The sequence below is a fragment of the Pteropus vampyrus genome, unplaced genomic scaffold, assembly GCF_000151845.1.
Source record: "Pteropus vampyrus isolate Shadow unplaced genomic scaffold, Pvam_2.0 Scaffold77, whole genome shotgun sequence".
Lineage (NCBI taxonomy): Eukaryota > Metazoa > Chordata > Mammalia > Chiroptera > Pteropodidae > Pteropus > Pteropus vampyrus.
This window is the reverse complement of record NW_011888858.1, coordinates 5111954-5137359: the sequence shown is the minus strand read 5'-3', so window position 1 is coordinate 5137359 and position 25406 is coordinate 5111954. Positions and strand designations below refer to the sequence as shown.

The following is a 25406-nucleotide window of genomic DNA, read 5'->3' as shown; positions in this document are numbered from 1 at the left end:
CAAGGTGAAGGAAGAAGAAAAATCTTCTCTCAGTGCTTACTCTCTGTCTGTTATGTCTCTATTGTATCCATTATAGGCTCAGAAAAGCCAGGTTCTCTTTGCATTGGCCAAATCTGTCTTTAGCAAGTGTCAAGGATATTTGGTGTATTGACTTCATCTCTGGCTTCATCTTGATTTTCTTATTGTTATTTTTACTCTTATTTTCCTTTTATTCCAATTTTCTTACTTAAAATATCTTAGAAATAAAGCAGGATATAAACCATCAAAATCAAAATCAAAATCATAAACAATCATTTAGCTAGCATGCAATCGGTATGTTTGTCGGGAATAAGATGTAAGGAAAACAGCAACTGTTCAGTTGAGGGGTGTAGCCTTCTTATGTTTCTGAGCCTAGAGATCTCATAGGTTAATGCTCATGAAAGGTAAAGCACTGGAGAGGAACACTGATAAGACAGAAACAAAACAAAACAAAACACAAAAACTGGGAGTCAACTTTCCTTATAAAAAAGCTATACCAAGATAGATTTTAAAATTTATCATACAGGCAAAAATCCAGAGGTTTGAAATCACTTTCAATGAGGCAGTGGGGAAATAGAAACTCCCATATATTGCTGATGGGAGGGTAGGCTTAAAATCAGTGTGGAGAGCAATTTGGCAATATCTATCAAAATTACAAATGCATTCAATGTATTTGACTTAGCAATTCCACTGATAGGTATTTATCTTATAAATATGCTAATGCATGTAAATGAGACCCATAAAAGGCTGTCTATTGATTGTAACAGCAAAAGATTGGAAACAACTCAAGTGCCATCAATAGGGAGCTGTTTGTTAAATGAGGTACATACACAGGAAGGAACGCTATGAAAGTGAAGAGGGAAGCTCCGTGCTGGCGGGGCAAACAACAAAGTGCAGAATAAAATGGGAGTGAAAAAAGCAAGGTGAGAAACGGTGTGTATGATGGGCTGGCATTTATGTCAAGTAGGTCACAAGGAAAATGAAAGTCTGCATTTGCTGAAATCTGTAAAAAAATGAATCTCGTGATACACAGAGACTTCCCTGACAAGAGACAAAGGTGGGAGTAAGACTTTTCTGTGTATTGCTTTCTATAAACAGAGTTAAAACACCACTACAAACAGCAAGAAGGATTTTTTTTTACTTGTTAAAAATTAATAAATTATGCATAGAAGAGAAGGGAGTAAAGGCACACCAAATGTTAATTAGGGCTAGCTGCAGGTTCTGAGAGTAAGGGGCATTATTTCCTCCTTTTTCCAAAATTAACAGATATACTTCTGGAATGATAACATACTGCAATAAATATTTTCAATGTTAAGAAAACAGGCCATGGAATGGCCTCCGAATTCTAGAAATCTTCTTCCCTTTGTCTTCTACCACCTCAGCCTTTCTGAACATTTAAACTGTTAAACTTTAATCTCTTTAAACTGCTCCCCAAAGAGAAGCGCTTTGGTCAATACTCCACTACTTTATTAGCATTCTCATCAAATATTAATCATCTTCTTCCTTAGTAAAAGAATCCAATTTTTAGTCAAGCCCATTATCAACTGGGTAAAAGACCCCATCCATTCTCCAGCCTTCCTTGAGCTGGGTATGACCTTGGAACTAAGTTCTGGGCAACAATATATAAGTAGAAGGGGAATGGGACTTTCAGAGGTCTCTTTTTCTGAAAGGGAAGGGTATGTTTTCTTTCTCTTTCTCCGTTCTGCTGCCCGGAACAGGGAAGTGATGATCGGAGCTCCAGTAGCCATGAGGAATAAAGGGCCATTCCTTAGAGATGCTGGAGCAACAGCTGGAAGAAACCTTTGTCAACGATAACTGGTGGAGCTGCCATAACCATAGCATGGACAGACTGAATCAGGACTTACTTTACACAACAATACAAATCCTGGTACGTTTAAGCCATTCTTTTTCAGGTCTCTGTTACTTACTACTGAAATTCTAACTGATACAAAGCATGAAGGGAATATAAAGAAATAAAAGTTCATTCCTTCCTTCCAGGACCTTATAGTTTTTACAGTTATTTGTTTTATTTGTGTGTGTGTGTGTGTGTGTGTGTGTGTCTGTGTGTGTACATATACATATATATAACAGTTATGTAGAATAACTTTAAGCAGAATCAGAGAGAAATGCACATAGGCTGTCACATTTAGAAGAGGAGAGAGTATGCTCCCCAATCTACAAAAACACAATGAAAAAGTTATTGCCCTCCATCAGAGAAACCTTTTGCAAGAAGGAAGAGTAATAGTCCTGAAAAAAAAAAAGCTCAGACACAGGAACAAGGTGGTTCCGCAGACCAGCTAACACATTACACTCAGCACCTCCTCCCTGCAAGCACCGCGTGCACAAGGTGACAGCATTGTTCTCAGGGCTCCAGAGGCCCCTGTGTAGACCAGGGAGACATGGGAAAGAAGGAAGTGCGGCGGGATTAAGGATCGTGCTCTGTCCCGTTCCACGTTCAGGTAAGCTCTGGGGAATGAGGCACCCAGGAGAAGACGCCCACTGAGCTGGAGTTCCCCTTGGAGGGTGAGCAGAGGTTTGGAAGTGCTATCCCTTCAGCAGCTTCATTCTCGAGACCTTGTGATCATTGCACATTATTGGGGAAGGTTGTAAATCTTTTCTATTTTATTTTTTAAAGGTATATAGGTAATATTGAGAATGAGGAAAAAAAACCACAATTTAAATACAGAAAAGTAACAGATAACAAACACGTCACATAATAGAGAAAAATAACATAAAAGCTTTTGTTAACTGCTTGACATGCCTCTATCATATTCATTTCTTACATATTTTGGCCACATTCCCTTTGATTATCTTTTCATATAACAGCAATTTAAAAAAATCATCATCCATACAGAGATGCAATGGTTATTAAGCTATTGTCCCTCAACTCCACAACTGGCCATTCTGCACTCAGTTCTGTGATGCTGGGCTGAGGCTCCACAAACTTCTGTGCTTTGCCATCTGGGTCTGTTAGATTCTGCCAATAGGGGGCACTAGCGGGAGATTGGAAGGCGGGAAGAGCAAGATGGAACTTGCTCCTCCCTTTTTATTTGCTGTTCCTGCCAGCAGCACCCCAGAATGGCCCTTCACAACCTGAAGCTGTTCCTTCTCTGGACTTTCAAATCATAGGATCCAATAAATCATCTTTCTTGTTTAAGCCACTTTGAGATGTTTTCTTTTTTCTATTTTTACTTGTACCCAAAAGCACACTAAATGATATATTATTAATTTAAAAAGGCGTTGACAGGTTTTCCAAATTAAATATTATGTAGAAAAGACCTCTAAATTCTTTATAAAAACAACTGAGCACAGAACAACTGAATAACATTGTCCATTTAAAGAGCACGATTTGGGAAAGAATTTCTCAGGTACAAAGTGGTACTTGTTTTGTGACTTCTTAACAAACACATTTCTTAGATTTTTCTAATTAGGATTTTAATGATGAGAACCTTTCCCTCCTTCCTCTCAGCCACTTAGTTTGGATTGCTTTGTGCCCCAAATCATGTTGCTGAAATCTGACCGGACTGAATTGCTTTGGCAGTGGCTTCTTATGTGAGAAGCCTCAGACTGTCATAGAATTTTCTATTCAGCCAAAAGCTACCCACTTCTCAGCAAAGACCACAGAGAAGGTGGCGACAGGGGAGACGGATGTCTTTTCCTAATCCTCTGCTCAAAGATTTCCTCACATGTGAGAAAGGGCCAAAGAAAAGATTAGTCGTGTAGTTTGTCTTGACATTAAGAAGGTTAACCATAGTGTTTTAATTTTCCTAATCAAACATTCTCTGCCAGCTCACCTTTTGGCAGGTAAGGAGAGGAATTAAAAGCAGACAAATTTGGTTTTTTCCTTTTCTCACTGGTCACCTATTTCTTGCTTATATCACGTCCAGTGTGTGTCGGCAGTAGAGGGTCTGTACCCTATGCAGTCATTCAGACAGCCTGCTTACTCAGTGGCTCCACAATTCCCTGCGGCGCTGGAATCCCACACCGAAGCCTTTGCAGCTCATCAGCAGATGATGAAAGAGAGAAAGAGTAAGGAGGATCTCCAGAGGGATTTTATGGGCTCAGCCTGAAAGTGATCTTATCATTTCTACCATAGTTCATTGGCTAGAATTAGTCAAACCTACACTTACCTGCAAGGGAATCTGGAAAATGTGGCCTAACTGTGCCCAGGAGGAAAAATAAATGTAATTTGGGGAACATATAGCATTGTCTCTGCCACAGACACACTATAAAGTCTGGATTGAAACATTAATATAATTATTTCCTTAACAACTGGCAAGTTGCATGTGGTAGACAAAGTATTATTAACCCCCCTTTCCCTTCTGCGTAAGAATTTGACCTTTGGTTAACTTTTTAGCTGTTTCCCTGGAAACCTGATAAGGGAAGAATGTCAATGCTAGCCAGGCAAGATTGCTTATGATAAAAATGACCCCTGCTTAGTAAATTGCTTTAGACTGGGGGAACTATAAATACTGGATAGAAAACCAGACCTTAGACTTCTCTGAGTAGATGACTCTTGTACAACTGGTATAACTGGGCATGTCCTTTGGAGACATGCTGGAAGCTACGCCTATGGAGTTCTTCCAGAGAAACTGGCTCCTATAGGATATGAGGTTTTTAAACAAGGAAACTACGCCCCCCCACCCCCACCCCAACTCCCGCCATATGAGTTTAATGTGAGTCTAATTCCCTTACCTCAGAGCTGTCACCTTGGGACCGAACTGAATAGCTTCTGGATAGCTGTGTGGACTGCTACATGGATGGTCACAAGGACACTCCCAGGAAGAAAAAAGTTTACTGCTTCCCAAGGGCAAACTATGTTCCTGTCCTGGGCAGACTGGAGCCAAGTGGGGGTTAGGACCACAGAGCCGACTTACCTACCTATCAGGTGCAGAATACACAGTGCCTGCCTGGGGCCCACAAGACCTAGAGACCCATGAAAATATACTAATTTCTTTTAAAATTGGAAGAAAAAAATAAACTTTTAGATCAAAGATAATGTTTTGATATATACTACTAATATATTTGTATCTATATCAATACAATTGTATAATAAAACAATTTAATATTTAAAAACAATTTTTATAGCAGAAAGAGCCCACAAAGGAAAAATTGCCCTAGGGCCACTAAAATCATAAGGTGAACCAATATGACAGTCTCCTGAGGCTGCCTGAAGGTTTGGTAGAGCCCAGAGAGACCCCGATGGGTGCTACATGGAAAATAAAATTTCAAAAAATTAATCTTATACCAGAAACTCCCTCTCTTTTAAATGGTCAGTATCTCTTGCAGAACAAACTGGGCTTTTAAAAATGCCATATTTTATCAAAATATGAAAAGTAACATATTTATGTCTATGTCCCTGGTTATTCTTTTGTGGTAGAGATAATGTGTGATTAGGTCTAAAAAAACTCTTTTATTGACCTGATTCTAGCTCTTGGAGAAAAGTATTGAGTATAGCAGCAGTTTCTGACATTATATGTCAAGATAATTTTGAGAAACTAATCCAATTCCAATATCTTCTTGAATTTGGTGCACTTTATAGAAAGCACAGGTATCAGTTTCTAAGGAAATCTGGGTTACCACAACCACATCCCATCAATTGAGGCATGACCTTGGCTTTGCTGGTCTCTAAGTCCTGCTACTGAAGATGCTTTTCCCTTTCTGCAAAATTGACTTTAAACAACCAACTTCTTGAGAAATCTAGACTTGTAGACTTGTAGAGAGGATATTGTTTCAATCCAAGACTGTACAGAAAAACATCTGTTCAAAACTGCTCATGGCTTTGACTCTTTCATGGTTTATTTATTTTTATTTTTTGCTATACTAAGACAGATATTTTTTCCTTTCATCTTCATAAAGGAAATGGTTTGCTCTACAGATTAAAAAATGGTTCACTTGTCTATCTGTGCATCCATCCATCCATTCGTCCATCCATCCATCCATTCACCCATCTTTCAAACTAGACACAGATTACTTTGAGTGCAGTTCTTTCAACTTCAATATGAGGAAATCAAAGCCCAAAGCTATTAACTAATTTGCTTGAGTTTACAAAGGCCATTAGAAGCAGACTAAAAGACAGAGTCAAGTTTCCTGGACCCCAGTTTATTATTTAGGACCTCATGCTGATTCTTTCAAAAAGGACACTAGCAGGTTTGGGGATAGGTAGATAGAACATGGAGGAGGAACAGTTTAGCACTTGTAAAAGAACAGCTGGTGGCCAGGGCTGGGGATTATTGACAGAGTCTGGGCGTACACACTGTTCAGAGAGCCGTATTTCACCAGGCACAAGATGAATCAAGCCTCCTTGGGCACGGCTGGTTCTAAATGCTCTTGTTCAATATGCCAGAGGCACAAAAGACAGAACGCATCTGTGGAAAGTTTTTTCCAGCACAGCACAGCACAGCACAGCACTTTGAGACCTCTGCCAAAGCAAGTCATGCAAGAGCCATATAATATTTTTTTTCTGAAAGTGCTCATAAGCTCCTGGCCCTGAGACATCCTCCTAATGTCCTCCTGATGCTGAGGAACTGCAGCACATCAAACACTGTGGCATTTAGGAAGGAGGTAAAACCTCCCATTAAACTGGAATGGTTGCAGTAAGAAACGAAAGCATGAGACTTGCTGCACAAGCAAAGCTAGAGTTTAGGTTTCCAGTCAATAGGGTCTATGGACAAACACAACCTTTCCAAATACACTGGTGTCAGCAGTCGACTTGTACCGTACACAGCAGCTAACAGGAGAGTCAGCTTAAGGATGACACTCTTTCTATGTAGCCCCTCTCCAAGCAAAGGAAAGGACAAAATGCTACAAAAGAGGACAAAGAGAAGGTCTATTTTGTCCTTTACTACTACTTTTGTAGAAAATGCTTCCATAGTGCCATCTATGTGTCAGCTCCTTCCCTGAGAGATTTATATGTATTAACTCACCTAATCATTAAAGCATCTCTCTGTATGAGAAAGCTACTATTATTAGCTCCTTTATAGAGAAGGAACCAGGCACAGAGAGGTGAAGTAACTTGCCTAAGATTACACAGCTAGTTGGAGGCAGAGCTGGGATATGAGCACAAATGCCCTTGGTCTAAAGTCTGTTCTGTTAACCTTTGTGCTAACCTCCCTCTCAGGAAAAATTAAGAACATTTGAAACAACATTCTGGATAAGACCTACAACCCAGGATCCATCCATCCAACCACCTACCCATCTACTAGGTGACAAACACTGAGCAAGGCTCTGCAGATATCATGGTAAGCAAACACAGAGCAGTCTACAGCTTTGGTGATATGTTCTTCAAATCAAGACCTTCTCTGGCATCCTCTTGATCCCCATCACCTACCCTCCTGACTGTGGCAGAGGTACTAGTTCCCCTGGAAAGCCAGGTCTGTGGTGATGTTCTGGACTCATTTCTAGAAGCCCCGTCTAGATTCCACTTTTCCAGTTCTTCATATTTTATTGTGCACTTAATTCCTTGTATAAAACCACGGTTTCCTTGAAATGATGATAGTAGTGTCAGCTTTCTGAATCTGAGCCATGACTGACACATTTTCCTAAATGGCTAAAGGATGGAGGTTAAATAAGAGATTCCTCTAGAGCTAGCAGGGGAAAGAGGAATAGCTTCAAAAACCAACTGGTGTGCATTGGAGCAAGAGAGATGTGCATTGGGAGGGAGACTGGGGCTGGTAGGGACCCCTAGATCCCTAGATCCAGAGGGGGAGCCCAGATCCACAGCACTGGAAAGAGCTGGAACAGGAACCCAGGGCCAGACCAGGTCTAGTGCTTTCCCAGGTGTCCCAGGGAGCCCAGGACATCCTAACTAGAATCTGCATAGAAACAGCACAGAGCTGGATAGAAAACACAAAATTTTCCTGGAGTTATAGGGCTGAGGACCAAATTGGAAGATATGGACAGAAAGTTGCCCAGCCAAGACCCATCTTCAAAACTACACACGGCTGGACTCTGATTCTAGTCTAGACATTTGTCCTTTTCTAATTACACGCACTCTGTGTCCCAACAAATCGTCCAATATATGATAAAGATATATGTATTGCATTCAAGATTCACCCAATGAATATTCATTAAGCATTAATTATGCACAAGATAACACTCCAGGCACTGAAGATATGGCAGTGACCCAACCAGATCAAAATCCCTGTCCTTACAGGACTTAAATCTGTGATTTAAAGTTTTAAAAATATTTTTCAAATAAAAAATATTGAAAAACCCAAAAGGTAAAATTTACCCATAATCCCATCCAAAACTCTTTCTTTATATATATAAGTACAGAGCAAGAAGTCAGAGTTTCTTCTTGTCCATCCAACCCTTCCTGTTGCCCATAAGGTAACCATTATAAATTTTCCCCCAAAATTTAAAGACTGATTAAATATACATATCCATATACTCATTATTATTATTATTAAACCAAAATAGAATAATGCATTATAGAATGATCTACAACATGTATTTTTTTTTCACCTAATAGATCATGAACCTCTGGTTTAGTTTGAGTTCCCCAAGAAGCAGAGTCTGAGACAAAGATTCAAAGTCCTTGCTCAGAACATTTAGATCTATCTCAGTCATTTTAATGGTTGCACAGCATTTCAGTATGTGTCTGTATCATTATTTATTTAATACCCTCAAGATACACATACACAGTGTCCTCCCTCTAATCCCTACTTCCCACTCATCAACATTTCTCCATGAAGCAAGGAGAAAGCTCATTTTTCCAAAGCCATGGCTATAAGACAGGGTTCTGAGGTCTAGAGAAATGAGAGTATTGGCAGCAGGGAGATAAAGTCCAGGAAAGTTACCATTGTCCTTATCATAACCATGATTTATAGCTAATACATATTTATGTGAAGTTGGCCAAATCAGTCACTGTGGTGATCATAATACCGCAGAGACCTCATTAATTTAGTGGTTTATTTTCCCTTTGCCAACTATAGCAGTCACTTTCTTCTTGACGTTCTTTGGTCTAAATTTCATCATATATCATCAATTCTATTATGTCGTATAGAATGAGTCCATACCACAGTATTTTAGATTGCTAATTTTTTAATGGCAAAACTACATATAATTATTTGAGTGATTTTATCTGTATTTCGTGGTAGTGGTGTTCTTAGATCAAGGATGAGAATTTATGTTTCTAAGTTGAGTGCCAGTTTCTAAGCTCTTTTGTAACTTGGTGGGTGATTTCAGATGCCCATCAGCACCACCAATCATTACCACCAATCACCTTAAAGAGGCAGCACCCTGAAGTTGAATGCCTCACTAACATAGTCCCTACTAACAAAACATTCAACTCTCCAAAAGCCTTAGCAAATAAACTGGATTTCACTGAAGATTTCATGGGGAGCTGGAGGAGAAGATTCCCTCACACATCCCACAGCAAAACTTAATGGTCTTTTCTGTCAGAAACATCTGGTCTTCCTTAAAAGCTCATTTTGGCTACTAGGAACTTGCATTCTGTCTCCTTCCTCATCCAACAGAGACTGTCTAGCCCTGATGGCTTCAGTCTTTCCTCATTCTTTAAGTTTCCCTTTGGGTCTTCTATGGCTCCTCCCCCACTGAGTTTTTACAAAGCAATTACTTCTTTAATTATGGATTCTCATATCACTTTCCTACTCACTAGTCAAATAATCTCCTCAGAAAGCAGTGGGGGAATTTTAATTAAGAAATGATTTGCTATCACAAACATTTTTTTCATTGCCATAATATTATTAGGTAGTTTTATTATTCTAATTGATTAAAATGTTTATCGACTGCTTAGATCCAGAAACTTGGGAATCATCTAAGGCTAATCCCTTACCTATCGCCTGTAGTAACTGGGGCCCAAAGAAGTGAAGGAACTTGCCTAAGGTCGTAGATTAAGTCTGTGACAGCGCCACAGTTATAAAGTGGTGGCTGACCCAATCCAGCGCCCATCTAATTACAGCAAGTCTGAGATACAAATGAATCGAGAGGCTCTTACAAGAGAACCTAGAATTCTGAACTGGAAGAGAACTTGGAGTTTATCTAGAACAAATCTCTCATTTTAGAGAGGTTAAAATAGAAACTTTCCTTGTAGTTTCTGAATCCTAAAATTACAACACAGATCAGACAGTTACTTTAAAACGTATGTACTTGCCTGGTGGGTATGATTTCCAGGAACATACACAGATTTAAACTGTTTCATGAGATTCCGAGCTCCAGCAATATCCCGAAGCAAAGTAAAGAGTTCATCCACGGCAATTTTGGATTTGTGAAACGTCAGGTTAATTGAAGAGTCACAGCCTGAAATAATCCAGAGATATTTCTTTGGGTGAACAAATCTTTAAGTTTTAATAATGACAACCTGGTTTCGATGTAACACAGTTTTCTTTTGTTTTTTTTAATTGCTGTTTTGCCCTGGCAGTTCACCAAGTGAACTGTTTCAATCATCTATGAGCGATGAAACATGTTGGGTATAAATGCCTTTAACAGAAGCAGAACCCAGAATTGCCTGGGATTGCAGCCACCGGCTTCAATCCCTAGACTGCAGAAGTTTCACAGAAGGAAAGCTCCCCAGGATCTGCTGACTCAGAATGCAGCTTTGGGAGGGTATTAGGAGCCACAAAGGAAAATACGAGAGAGTTCTGGGATGAACCTCTCTTGCTTGAATCTCACCAACAGTTTCCATAAAATAGAACAGCAAGAATGAGAACAATATAGAGTTTGCTCCAGCGATAGAACTTGCTGGGATGGGCACCTGCCTGATGTGTTAACAAAATATATGGTATACTTTATACATTTAAATGGTATACATTTAAATGGCTACAGCCATTTAAAGTTGATAAAACACAAAGGGGGCCTAACAAGAAGACCATTCTCAGCAATGATTCTATTTCTTATAGAAACTTATAATAAGTGATTTAGTATCTATCTTGTTAGAAGCTCATTCAGAACAGAAATAATTGTGGGTAAATCAGAAGTTAAAGAAATAGAGAAAGATTTAAGACAAACATTTTTGACTCTCTTAAATACTGCATACATTAACTCATTAATCTTCGCATCACCCTTATGAGATAAGAGCTATTGTTTTCCTCATTTTAAGGATGAGGGAACCCGAATGCAGAGACCAAGTAACACTCCCATTAGCAGACACTGTCAATGCTCTGCCGTGTCTGCTGTGTCACTCTGGACATCACTGGTAGGTTTGGGAAACAGTTCTTCTGTACTCTGACTACTTCCTACCTCAAGTACCTGGATGTCTTTCTATCTCTGTTTCTCCGTCTCTCTGTCTCTGTGTCTCTCTTCCCGAGGGCTTTCTCCAGTTGTCAGGGTGTGTTTGGCCTTTCTGTGGAGCAGCCTGGGGAGTCGGCACTCGTAGGAACAAACTAGCTTTCTCATCCCTTAAGAGAACAATTCCAAACTGTGGTCTTCACAGCTTTTCTGAGGGGTCCCAGCAGGACTGAGTCCTAGTTGCCCACAACAATAACTCACTCATTAAGGCCCCCTTTATGGGCTTTCCTTTCTTCCCTGTCTCACTTCCCTAATTCCTGACTGTGCTTCCTAGAATATCTTTCCAAATATAGACCTTGCACCCAAATCCTTATCTCAGGACCCCAGAGCTTCCACAGCAACTGGAACACAGGCAGCCTGGACCCAGAGCCTGTATTCTTTTTTTTGGAACAGCTTTATTGAGATATAATTTACATACAATACAATTAACTCATTTAACATGTATAATCAATAGCTTTGGTTATATTCACATAGTTGTATAGTTGTATAAACATTATCAACACAATCAATTTTAGAATATTTTTATCACCCCATCAGGAAACTCCATAGGTGTTAACTGTCCCTTCCTATTTTCCCCTCCCCCGAGTCCCTGGCAACCACTAATCTGCTTTCTGACTCTGTGGATTTACCTATTCTGGACTTTTCATAAATGTGGAATCATGGAATATTTGATCTTTTGTGACTGGCTTCTTTTATTTAGCATAATGTTTTCAGGGTTCATCCAAATTGTAGCAGGTATCAGGACTTCGTTTCTTTTTATTGCTGACTAATATTCATTGTAAGGATATGCTACATTTTACATATTTATTCATCAAGTGATAGACATTTGGGTTGTTTCCACATTTTGACTATTATGAATGCTACTATTTTTACAAGTACAAATTTTTTGTGTGAACATATATTTTCATTTCTCTTAGGTATATACCTAGTATAGAATTGCTGAGTCATATGGAAACTGTGTTTAACCTTTTGAGGAATTGCCAGACTGTTTTCCGAAGTGTCTGCACCATTTTATATTCCCACCAGTAGTGTAAGATAGTTCTGATTTCTCCACATCCTCAACAATGCTTATTATCTATCTTCTTGATTGTAGCTATCCAAGTGAGTATGAAATGAAGAGACACTTGTTGATTTTGATAAAGAGAGAAATTATTTTTAGGGAGTAGAGGTAGCTCCAAACAAGCTTAAACTAAAATGGAGTGCTTGCAAAGTACATAGGAATGTCCGAAGGAACCCAACTGTAGCAGATGCTGCGAGATGGATGTAAGTAGCTGAGCTTCTACTCTTAATTACTATGGAACACTGTATATAATAACTCTTCAAGGGTGGGCAAAATTCTGAACTGTTTTTACTCACAACATTTCTGACACCAAATGTGTGTGTTTCTTCCCCTACGCGATTTGATTCTCTAACTCTCCAGACACCGAGTGCCCTACAATTCAATTCTGACACTAACTATGCAGAGTTAGCACAGACTCCACAGTTCAAGGGCTCAGTCCCACAGACTGTCCTCACTGCAGACACTGGTTCCAACTCCCAGGGGCCACCTGCACTTCTGGCCAACCAGCTATCAATTGATGGTTCCCATGACCCCTTCCTCAGTTCCAATAATTTGCTAGAACAGCCCGCAGTACCCAGGAGGGCACTTTTCTTATTGTTATGGGTTTATTACAAAGGTTACAATTCAGAAATAGTCAAAGAGAAGGGAGGCACAGAGCAAGGAAGGAGCGTGTAGCTTCCACACCCTCTTCAGCTGCTCTACCTTCCCAATACCTCGATGTGTTCATCAACCCAGAAGCTCTTAGAACCCTATTGTTTAGATGTCAAACTGGAGGTTTCATTACAGAGGCATGATTGATCAAATTATTGATCATTGGTGATTAACAACTTCCGGCCCTTCTCCCCTCCCTTGGAAGTTGGGAGTGGGGTTGAAAGTTCCAACTCTCTAAACATGCCTTGGTTTTTCTGGTGACCAGACAGCCCCCCCATCCTGAAGCTATCTAGGGGCCCCATTCATCAGTCATCCCATTAGCATACATGACACTCTCATCACTCCTGAGATTCCAAGAGTTTTAAGAGTTTTAAGATTGGAATTAGGGACAAAGACCAATAGATACATTTGTTTTGTTGTAAAAATCTTGAACAGTCTTTTTCTCTTGGTTTCCAGGAATGACCGACGCATTGCCATTAAAAAAATCAAAGTGTGGTGAAGTCCAGTGAAAGGAAGCCTCCGCATGTTCAGTGAACTGCAGTGGGGGTGGGGGCAGTCGATGGAAGGAATTCAGGGAGTTCATGTGAACGCCCCAGAGTTCTATGCCAAGCTTTGTAGAAAGAAAAGAAATATGTCATTTTCTGCGGAGCAGGTTAATAACTTCTTCCTGGTTCTCAAAGAGGTTCATAGTCAAGAAAAGTGAGATCTACAGATAGACAGCATCTATTGATGTTACACCATGCTTGCTCTTGGCATTGTAGCTCTAGTTGAGATATATCAGCATGTGCTTTAGTCAACGATCAACTAGAAGAGACCTGGGACAGTTATGCCTCCTCACTCATCCACCTGGCTTCCTTCCTTAACCTCTTGGGTTGAGCCATTTAAGATATGGGACATTATATCAATTTTATGTATTAATATACATATGTATTACTCTTTCAAATAAAAAAAGTTGTGCAAAGAATAAGAAAACATTATTAGTTCTAGAAGCATGCATAGTGTTTCAATTCCCCTAAAACATAATTCAGCTAATGGGTTAAAATTTTTTTATTTAAAGTAATTAATTTTTACAGAACAGAAAAATTCCATTTTCATATGGTCTATATTAATTTTTTTGGAAAGTGAGGAATATAATGTTTATCCATTAGTTCAAGTGGAATAGAATCATCTATACTGGATTCCAGATGACTAAAAATTATAGGTTATACATGGAAATTGTGGATTAGATACTGGAATTAAGTAAAGGCTGTGTAATTACAAAGAGTTAGGTGACATTTACTACAGGTTGTTTGACAGAAATATAGATTACTGGTAAATTAAACCTAATAGAAACCTAATAGAAAAATAAGACTGTCAAAGAAATTGTTGGAAGAAGAATAAAATGTTTGAAATTTGCAAATTCAGTAAAACTTTCCTGAAAAATAATTATCTCCATTATTTAAACCAACTACACAAGGGCAACTTCCATCCAAACCATCAACACTTTCTAGCATGTCGGGTCTCTCCAAGCAAGGGTTCTACCATATACCTATTTCCAGGACATCAGGCCAAAGAGGGCTCATTTTTATCAGTCTCTAAGCATTTTCATAATTATATCTATCTTCACCAAAAGCAGGATGTACATTCATTTATCCAAAACCTGTAAAGTCACATACACACACACACACACACACACACACACACACACACACACACACACACACACACACACACGCGTGCGCACACACATTTTAGCGATGTGCATCAAAGAAGATAAATGACTTGTGCAAGACCACATCACTATCCCTGGTGAACTCAATGTTCAAAATGCCCCTCTGATCACAGGCCTGAGCTTCTTTATGTACATTGCCTCCCACTATTCAGAATCTCCTCTGTGAATGCAGCTCATTCCAAATTCAAGCTGCAATTAACAGCTAAGAGGAGATGTGGGCATAAAAGCTATGAAATGGGATTAATTCTTTTCTGTGATAATAGTGATAGCTATAATCAGTGAACACTCACTGATGTCAGGCACTATTCTAAGAAGTTTATACATATTATAAACTTATATTTAATCTCCACAGAAACCCATAAGGTAGGTACTATTATCATTTTCATTTTGAAGATGGGGAAACTGAGCTATAGAAAAGTTAAGTAACACGAAGTCACTCAATTAGTAAGTAATAAAGCTAAGATTCAAACCTTTGCTGTCTAATTCTAGTTAGTCCTGATAACCAACTGCTTTCTTTCATATGTGCTAAGACCACATATGTAAAAGATCAATAAAACACTTAATTTACCCTCAATATTGAGAAATGCTTTTTAAAAGGTGTGAGTGGCAAGCGCCTTTCCTCTTGGGAAGATCTGGACCTGTCCCTGGGGGTAGACACTAACAGTGTGAGTTGCAGCTAAAGCCCAGGCCCATCTTTTTGGCCACACAAGGTGTGCCGTCTCCCAGGCCTGGCTGCACACTCTCCCTGGGTATCCGCTCCATAAGGAGCTGTGTTCAGTTACTTCTAATAAGCCTCTGACAGCCTGTTAAATTAAGCCAGTTTATAAGATAACAATGTTTTGTAAGAGAACTCTTAAGTGTATGATTCCAGTCAATTCTCATTTAATCCACTTAGTTAAATAGATAATAAACCAGAAGCTGATCCTAGCCTTCGGCCAAGGGAGATCTGTGTGCTTCAGTTGCCTACTTCTTGATAAGGGAGAAGCCCCAATCCCCTAGGGCATTCCTGTGTTCTAAAATGGAGGATGACTCATGCCCCTGCAATTTCTTTCTTTGGAGGGCTTGGTAATCTCTTGGGTAGGGGTCCAGTTACTTCTCAGAGCAACAAAGTAAGGCTCCTGTGTCCATGCCTACCCTCCCTTCGTTCCCCTCTCACCGGTCTCCACTTACTGAAGTCCCTTTACTTTAGCAGAGTGAGAACAGTGGTTTCCATGGTTTTGTACACTGCAGGGAACATGCTTCCAGCAACAACAAAGTTAAAATGGAGAGACGGCTGAACAGCTTCCCGATCCTCCAGGGGTGGCTGAAATGAAGCCATGTTCCTTACTGTAACCTGCCTAATGCTTCTCTTCTGTTTGGTTCTCTTGGGGGGCAGGCTTGGCTCTTTCTGGTACTTGGGGAACCTTTTCAAAGGAATCTGGTTTCTAATATCTATTCCTTTGATATTAAAGAATAAAATCAGGAGGCTGCCATGTCTAAGGCCTTCATCTGGATTGGAGCTAAAGTAGTTCTCCTCTAAGGCCTTCCAACACACATACACGCACATGTGCACAAACACACACTTAAGCAGGTCAAATGTAAAGAATGTCATTTATATAACTGGATAAGTTGGGGGGGCATGGCTACAATAGGATTTGAAATGTCTCCCTATTTAGTGATACTATTCTCCTGACAATTCTAAAGACCCCGCCCAACTGATTGGGAAGAACTAGGATCAAAAAGTGTTTGAGCCTGGTCAAGAGGTCCTTTTCTCATCTGGACCCAAGTTATCCAAGGCTGTCTTCATCCTTGTCTGGCCCAAAGGTTGAGAACAACAGGCCCACTTTCCTGTTAGCATCCCTGCTCTCCTGCCTCTCAGGAAGCGCCTGGCAGCAGGGGCCTACTTCCATGGGCTCCTGAGACAGTTAGAGAAAAGGTCGGCATGGAAGTATGACTCAGGCCAGAAAGGGCAGAGCGCTGGGAGGTCATGACCCCCTCATCCATCCAGCTGTCTGACATTGCCTTTTCTCTCTTTTCAAACCATTTTTTTAAAGACGGAGTCTTTTCTCATGGCTCTCAATAAACGTTTGGTAAATGAAAGCAAAACCAAACAAAATAAAAAAACAAACCTTAGCAAGTGCCTTCACATCTGAGATCTTTTAGGGAAGCTGACTGTATTAAACCCCTCTTGAGTACAACAGTGCTGGTAAGTGCATAAGTAAAACTACAACAGAAGCTTTCTTTTTCAAACGTGCTTGGGACCAATAGGGGATTGGTATTTGAAGATGAGGATTGTGAAATACTAATCTCTCATATACGTGCATAATTTTGTTTAGAATTAAAACATAAATAAATGTCTGTGTATTCACTAATTTTTTGAGGAAAGACCAAGGTCTTTTTTTTAAGTATTGTCTGATTAGAGTTCCTTTTTTAAAAATAAAAACCATTAATACCATGTAGAATTTCCAATTTTAGTTCTTTAAAGTAGAACAAGAAGTTAAAGTCACCTGTAGCACAATCCAAGAGTAGATTTCTTCTAGATTTAATGTGTTCTTTTCCTTCATTCTTTTACAATCGCCTTGTCACACTTAATTCAAAAGCATTTTAAAAATGCTTTACTGAGTCTTTCAAAAGCATTCAATTTGGTTTTCTCTGAAACAATTTTCTTTTTAGATTTATATTTCATCAGTGTGTGAGAACATTTAATTAAGGTTTAAACTTAATAACAAGTACAACTGGCATAAGCAGGTTTGGAAATAAACCTAATTGAGTCTTGGGAATCATGCAACTCGACTGGGAAGAGCAGATGTGCCCAGGCACATGGAGATTACATTAGCGCTATGAGGGCTTGGAGTTTTAGCATTAGTCATTCTATTTCATAGAGTGATTGCAGAATGCCAGTTATTCTGGTGAATGGGTCATGTGGAGGCTGGTTGAGAACAAATGAATTATATATATTATATCACATATAATATGTAATTCATATTCATTATTTTTATAAATTATGTATAAATAAAAATATATTTCTGAGGATTTTTATTTATACTACACAGGCAATTGTATCTGTCATCAATTTAATGTTTAATGACCTATGTGACTTTTAAGTTCCTCTAGCATAAAAAAAAAAAAAATCAAGTCTTAGTTGAGAGACTTCGGGTTTTACAGGGCTGATTTCCTGGTTCATGGTAGAGTCCCGTTCTGCACCATAGGGCAGGGCTCCTTGGCAGGTGTGGAGGTAACGACATAAATAGGTGGGATGAGTACGTTGGTAGAGCGGGCCTAACACAGAAAATCAGAGTCAGGGACATCCAGGTGAGGCTGCAAAGGGCCCAAGACAGGGCCCAAGAAGGCTGCCTCTTCCTGAAGTCCCTCCGTAAGTCTTCCCTCAGGCTCCCAGGCCACACTTTCCCATGGCACCTTGGTTCATTGTCTCCCACTCAGTCCTGGATCCCTCTAGCCTGTGGCCTATAGTTATTGCTCAAATAACAAGGAAGAAAGGAGAGGAGGGATGGAGATAAGCTCAGTGGGAACAGGCGCTCTTCTTGGTTCACCACTGACCTCTAGCCCAAGGCCTGGCTCAGTCATAGAAGGCACTCATTAAATAATTCTTAAATAAGTGAATGGGGGAAAATAGAGGGGTGATAGGAAAAAGAATTAAATCGGACCAGTATGCTGTAAAGCAATAGCACTAATTCTTGAGGAGCTGATAAACTATCTGTAGGAAATTTCAAACAAGGAGCCTCCAGACAGTTTTGAGCAATTGCAGCCTGTGCGCCTGCGAGGGTCACCTCCCCAAAAGGCTTCTTTACAAGAACAACCTCAATTGGCGAAATAAATCCTGTTTGTCTCTTTAACAGGTAAAACTAAACTCTATATGGTTTGAGTGTACATAGACGCGAGAGTAAACTGTTTTAAACAGAAAGAGAATGGTAGATACAAACTTCAGAAAAGTGGTTACCTCTGGGGGTGGGGGCGAGTGGGTAAGCCACCCTCTGGAACAGAGAGGTAAGGTCATGAGTGTTTATTATGTAATTATGCTTTATGACACATATATCACATAATCTTTTAAACGTATCGTCTATCATCTTAAAAAATATAACAAAACAAAAACCAGTCACACTACTTTTTAAGCCTCCAGCAAATTCAGCTTTTTAAAACAGCTGAAACAAGGAAGAAATGACAACTGAAATTTATTATTATTAGGCAGGTTTGGGACATGTGGTGGACGTGGAAAGACTTGCACAGTCATGAGAGAATGTGACTGCCCAGAATTCTAGCCTCAGCCCCGAGGCTTCTTGTGCGAAAACATGTGGGAAAGCCTAAAGGAAGGAAAATTGTCAGGAATATGCTTTGGAACTTGCATTTTTAATGGCGGGGTGCAGTACCAAGTTGCCAGTGAGGCCCAGGAAGTAGGATGCAGGATGCAGGCAGTAAGACAAGCAGCCCCTTGATCCCGAATGGCTATGCTACTTCAGGAAGCACCAAGAAGGCAGCAGAAAAGACAATCCTGGATCACGCTGAAACAAGGAAATAGCCCCAATATTTCAAAACGTTTCTTCTGGAATGCCTCTGAAAAATCTCTCCGAAGTAGCTTTTCTGACTGCCCTGACTATACTAACATAATTTCTTTATCTTAACCTTTTACGTGGTTAAATAAGGGAGGCTTCGAAGACTTCGTCAAAACTGTTGGGATACCATATCACATTAAATAATACAATTTTATACACTGGTTATTATGTTATCCTATTAAATCAATCTAAATCTCAGACAAAGAGATCCTGAAGTTCAGCGTTCAGAGTAACTGAAGTACCATGTTCGAGGCTATTTCTTTACAAAGGTAGATAACAATTTTTGATCAGTTATATAATCTGCTATTATTGGGCTATCACCATAATAAAATCAAATCCCTCCATATCATTTCAACTTTGGGCCTCTTTTCCAGGAGTAAAAGCTGCCACAAGTAGGGAAAGTGCCCACACAGCCACTTATACCAGACTCATGCCCACCTGCCCGTTCCCGCACAGGGAGTGGGGCACACAATCCCTGACAGGGACACAGACAGGCTTTCAAACCTGTACATCTCACTTGTGAGTGCTTCCCAACAGCTTGGTTGCTTTTATTCTGTTGAATTCATTCTCTTGAATTATAAACTTGCCATTTATACTGTAAGTCCCCTTTCAAAGTGTGTTAACATTTTTGGTGCTTCTGAATAGCTTTAAATGGTTTGCTGGACTCTCAGAGCTGACCTGAGAGATTACCTGCATCTGGTCGTTTTCAAAAGCTGTTGGGGGGCAGAGTGCCTGGGAGCCTGGGAGGTACAGACCTTCTAGGACACTGTAACAAAATACTACAGTTGATCTCATTTTCCAAACGAGGGGAAAACAAGCCTATATCACATGCACGTAAAGGCATCACCAAGCATGCCCATGAGTTAAGTACAGGGGGCAGTTTTTATGTTAATATTTGCTTGTTTCTTGTTTGTTATTTTTGGGATGCTACAAAAGCTGAAGCAGCAACAAAGAGAAGAAGAAACAGAATAGATGTAAACGTACGGTGGAGAATATTTGATGGGCTTTATTTTTCTCTGAATTGAGAAAAGACGGCCATCATTTGATGTTAGCAGGGGACAGTATTCCCCAGGTGCATAGTTTCAGAACCAATGAGCCAGTCCATCATTTCAGAGAGAGAAATGAAGCCAAGATGCTCCTTCCACGGATGGTTCTTCCAAGACCTCCGAGAGGCCAATCTCTTCTGTCCTTCAGGAAGTATGCCTGATGTGCCACCACCTGCAACCAGCCTTGCACCTTATTAACCTCCACACTCTGCCCTCCCTACTGTCCAGTGCAGAGATGTGTGTGTGCTGGAGGGAGGCTGGCTCCATCTGATGAAGCTGCGGTAGAGGCCCAGAGCACCCCCACGAAGATCATCTAGAAGGCTTCCTGGAGGTGCAGGCCAAGAAGGAAGATGTGAAGGACCATATCAAGTTGTGCTATTCCTGCTCCTTTCCAAATGTAAGTCTAGGTCTTGTTACTGGTTTTAAAAATAGTACCAAAGGAGTTTGGAGAAACATGGCAGAGTGAGAAACATCCCCAGATCTCTCCCCTTGAAACTACAATAAGCTGAACATCTAAAACTCAACAAAAACACCCAAACTGCACACCAGCATGTCTGAGCATGAGATCTGCGCAAAGAGCTACCACAGGTCAGAATCTTGGGTGTTGGGTGGTAGACTGGGAGAAATAAAGAAGCTGCCTCTCGCAGCTGCCTGAGCTCCCTGTAGGAGGAGAGGGGAGGGGGGAGTGGGGAGAAGGTGCAGCGAGTTTCCTGAACAGCCCTGCCTGGGAGTGCTGTGAGCTCCACGTGACCTGCAGCAGGGCCAAGTCATCAGGGCAGAAAGCAGAAAAGCAGGATGGCAGAGAAACAACAGTTGATTTTTACCAGCTGCAGTTGCAATATCAAGGGTGAGCTGCAGCGTCTAACCCCCAACACAAAGGGCTCCTCCCCCCAGATCCTCTGAGACTGAACAGCATGGCGCCCCAGGAGAATCTGAGCAAACGCTACCGAAACTGTCATTAACACTGACAGGGACTGAGACTGAGAGTAGTGAGTGTGATTAAACATTTATAAGAAGAAAAACAGGGATTATTAAAGCTTTATATAAAGAAAGGATCCAAGAGGTTTAGACGCCACTTACTGGAAACCAAAAGAAAAGTGCCTCCTTTGGAACAGGCTAAAGAGAGACCTTTATATAACAAATTGTCTTTCTGTAAAAAAAGCAGAATATACTTCCATTAATGCTCAGACAGAGAAATAGTTCATTAAACACCATGAACAACCAAGGTGACAAGGCATCTCAGAAAGAAAGAGAAAAATCTCCAGAAAATAAGCTTACAAACAGAGAAATATGCAAGTTAAATGACATAGAATTCAGGATGGCACTTTTGAAAAAACTCAGTGAGTTCCAAAACGAGACATATCAACAATTTCAGGAATTGAAAATACAACTAGATGAGCAGAATGAGTTCTTTAGCAAGGATATTGAAACCCTCAAAAAGTACAAAATAGATTTTTTTTTTTTGGAGATTAAAAGCACACTGTAAGAGCTGAAAAATGAAATAGCAAGCTTGAGAAATAGAGTCGACCAAATGGAGGAAAGGATCAGTGATATTGAAGACAGAAATGTAGAAATAAATCTGAAGTAAGAAGAGAGAAACCGAAGAATGAAAAATAATGAAAGAGAAATACAAGAACTAGCTGATACCATCAGGAGAGGAAACATAAAAATAAGGGGCATAATCGAAGGTGAGGAAAAGGAGCAGTGACTAGAAAGCATTTTCAGACAAATAGTTGATAAGAATTTGCCAAATCTAGGAATGAACTGGAGTTTGGGATTCAAGAAGTTAACAGAACACCCGATTACCTCAACCTAAGTAGGCCTTCACCAAGACACATTGTATTAAAATTATCAAAAGTCAACGACAAAGACAGAATTCTCAGGGCAGCCAGGGATAAGCAGACGGTAACTTATAAAGGAAAACCCATTAGATTATTGTTGGACTTCTCAACACAAATCTTACAAGCCAGAAAGGAGTGGAATGAAATGTTCAAACTATTAAGTGAAACGAACTACTAGCCTAGAACAATGTATCCAGCTAAGCTCTCCTTTAGATATGAAGGAGAAATTAACACCTTTCCAGACATACAAAAATTGAGGGAATTCTCCACTACGAGGCCTGCACTACAGGAAATACTAAAGTGGTCAGTTCATCTTAAACAAAATGACAAAACAAAAAACAAAAAACCCCCCCATAATTAGGTGTACATAATCAAATAAGGTGACTATCAGGCAAATAGAAGCAGAGGAGTGCAATCCTTACTAAGAACAGGGCATTATAAGCTTAAACATTAAGAAGAGAATTGCTATAGCAGGCTAGGGATGAACATTCAGCATACATAGGGACAAACTGATATAACAATGACTGAAAAGGGGAGGATTCAAAGATCCAAATTCGCAAAGGGGAATGGAGATAATCACACGCAGAAGAAAATAGATGACTGTGTATATACATATATACACACATACACGCATACACACATAACTATCCTTTACATATTCGTAATAGTAACCACACACCGAAGATTCAAAACTGAAGTATATAACATAAAACAAGAAGAACCAGAGGGAAAACCCACAGAAGCCAACCAAAATGAAGAAAAAAGAAACACAAGTACAAGGAAGAAATGGAAATACCAAGCTACCAGAAAACAAAAGATAAAATGGCTATAAGAAGACCTCATATTTCAATAATCGCCTGAAATGTAAATGGACTAAACTCACCAATAAAAAGGCACAGAGTTGCAGAATGGATCAAAAAGCAAAACCCAACCATAAGCTGCCTCCAGGAGACACATCGCAGCTCCAAAAACAAATACAGACTCAAAGTGAAAGGGTGGAAAATGATATTTCAAGCAAATGGCATTCAGAGAAAAGTGGGACTAGCTGTACTAATATCAGATGAAATAGACTTCAAAATAAAAAAGGTAAAGAAAGATACTGAGGGACACTTCAAAATGATAAAGGGAAGCATGCTCCAAGAAGACATAACACTTATTAATATCTATGCTCCCAATCAGAGATCCCCAAAATATGTAAAGCAATTACAAACAGAACTAAAGGAAGAAACAAACCAAAACACTATTGTAGTAAGGAACCTAAATACCCCACTGTCAGATATGGACAGATCATCCAAACAGAAAATCAATAAAGAAATAACATCCTTAAATGATACATTAGAACAACTGGACATAGTTGACATTTACAGAGCCTTCGATCCCAAAACAGCTGCTTATACATTCTTCTCCAGTGTGCATTGAACATTCTCAAGAATCGACCACATACTGGGACACAGAAATAGCCTCAACAAATGTAAGAGGACTGAAATCATAACAACCATATTCTCTGATCATAATGCTTTGAAACTAGAGATCAACTGCAAAAAGAAATCAGGAAGACCCACAAATACATGGAGATCAAACGACATGCTATTGAAGAATAACTGAGTCAGAGAAGAAATAAAAAGAGAGATCAAGAGATACATAGAAACGAATGATAATGATAGTACAACATATCAAAACTTTCCGGACATGGTAAAAGCGGTCATAAGAGGAGTTTATATCATTACAGGCCTATCTTCAAAAACAAGAACAAGCCCAAATAAACAACCTAACACTTCATCTTAAAAAACTAGAAAAGAAAGAACAAATGAGGCCTTAAGCCAGCAAAAGGAAAGAAATTGTCAAAATTAGAGCAGAAATAAATGAAATTGAAAACAAAACAAAACAATAGAAAAAAATAAATACAACAAGGAGCTGGTTCTTTGAGAAGATTAATAAAATTGACAAACCCCTGGCCAGACTCACTAAAGAAAATAAAGGACACAAATAAACAAAGTCAGGGATGAAAGAGGGGAAATTATGACAGACACTGCAGAAATACAAAGAATCATTCAAGAATACTATGAAAAAGTATATAATGCCAAATTTAATAACCTAGAAGAAATGGACCAGAACTTAGAAAAATACACCTTCCTAGACTGAATCAAGAAGAATTGGAAAATCTAAATAGACCAATGAGTGGTATGGAAACTGAAACAATCATCAAAAACCTACTAAAAATAAAAGTCCAAGACCAGATGGCTTCATCAGTGAATTCTACCTAACATTCAAAGAAGATTTAATACCATTCTCCTCAAACTCTTCCAAAAAAATCGAAGAGGAGGCATTACTTCCTAACTGATTTTATGAGGCCAATATTACCCTGATATCAAAACCTGGTAAAGATAACACAAAAAATATCTCTCATGAACACAGATGCAAAAATCCTAAATAAGATACTAGCAAACCGAATACAGCAACATTTTAAAAAGATTATACACCACGATCAAGTGGGCTTCATCCCAGGGGCACAGGGATGGTTTAACATATGCAAATCGATTAATGTGATACACCACATAAACAAATTAAAAAGTAAGAATCATATGATCATATCAATAGATGCGGAAAAAGCCTTTGACAAGATACAGCATCCATTTAATATCAAAACACTTAACGAAATCGGTATAGAAGGAACGTACCTTAACATAATAAAGGCCATATACAACGAACCCTCAGCCAACTTTATACTTAATGGTGAAAGACTAAAAACTTTCCCTCTAAGATCAGAAATAAGGCAAGGCTGTCCACTATCGCCATTCTTATTCAATACAACATTGGAGGTCCTAGCAAGTGCAATCAGGCAAGAGAAAGATATAAAAGACATCCAAATAGGAAAAGAAGTCGAACTGTCACTATTTGCAGATGACATGATTCTCTATATAGAAAACCCTAAAGACTCTACAAGAACACCACTAGAAACAATAAGCAAATACAGTAAAGTTTCTGGATACAAAATTAATGTTCAAAAATCCATAATGTTCCTATACTCTAATAATGAAGTGTCAGAAAAAAGAGTGGAAAAAATAATTCCTTTAGCAATTGCAACAAAAAGAATAAAATACCTAGGAATAAATCTAACTAAACATGTGAAGGACCTATATAATGAAAACTATAAGACCCTATTAAAAGAAATCAAAGAAGATACAAAGAAATGGAAAGATATTCCGTGTTTTGGGGTCATTTCGACATAGTTAAAATGACCATATTACCTAAAGCATTATACAGATTTAATGCAATCCCCAT

General features: G+C 39.4%; 1 protein-coding gene across 1 annotated transcript in view; it reads right to left on the bottom strand.

Annotated features, from left to right (window-relative positions):
- SCFD2 (sec1 family domain containing 2) overlaps positions 1–25406 on the bottom strand; it is a 355447-nt gene that overhangs the window by 25373 nt on the left and 304668 nt on the right. The window contains exon 6 of the mRNA XM_011362648.2: positions 10136–10281. Coding sequence (XP_011360950.1) covers positions 10136–10281 — 146 coding nt within the window. The remainder of the gene's footprint in view (positions 1–10135; positions 10282–25406) is intronic.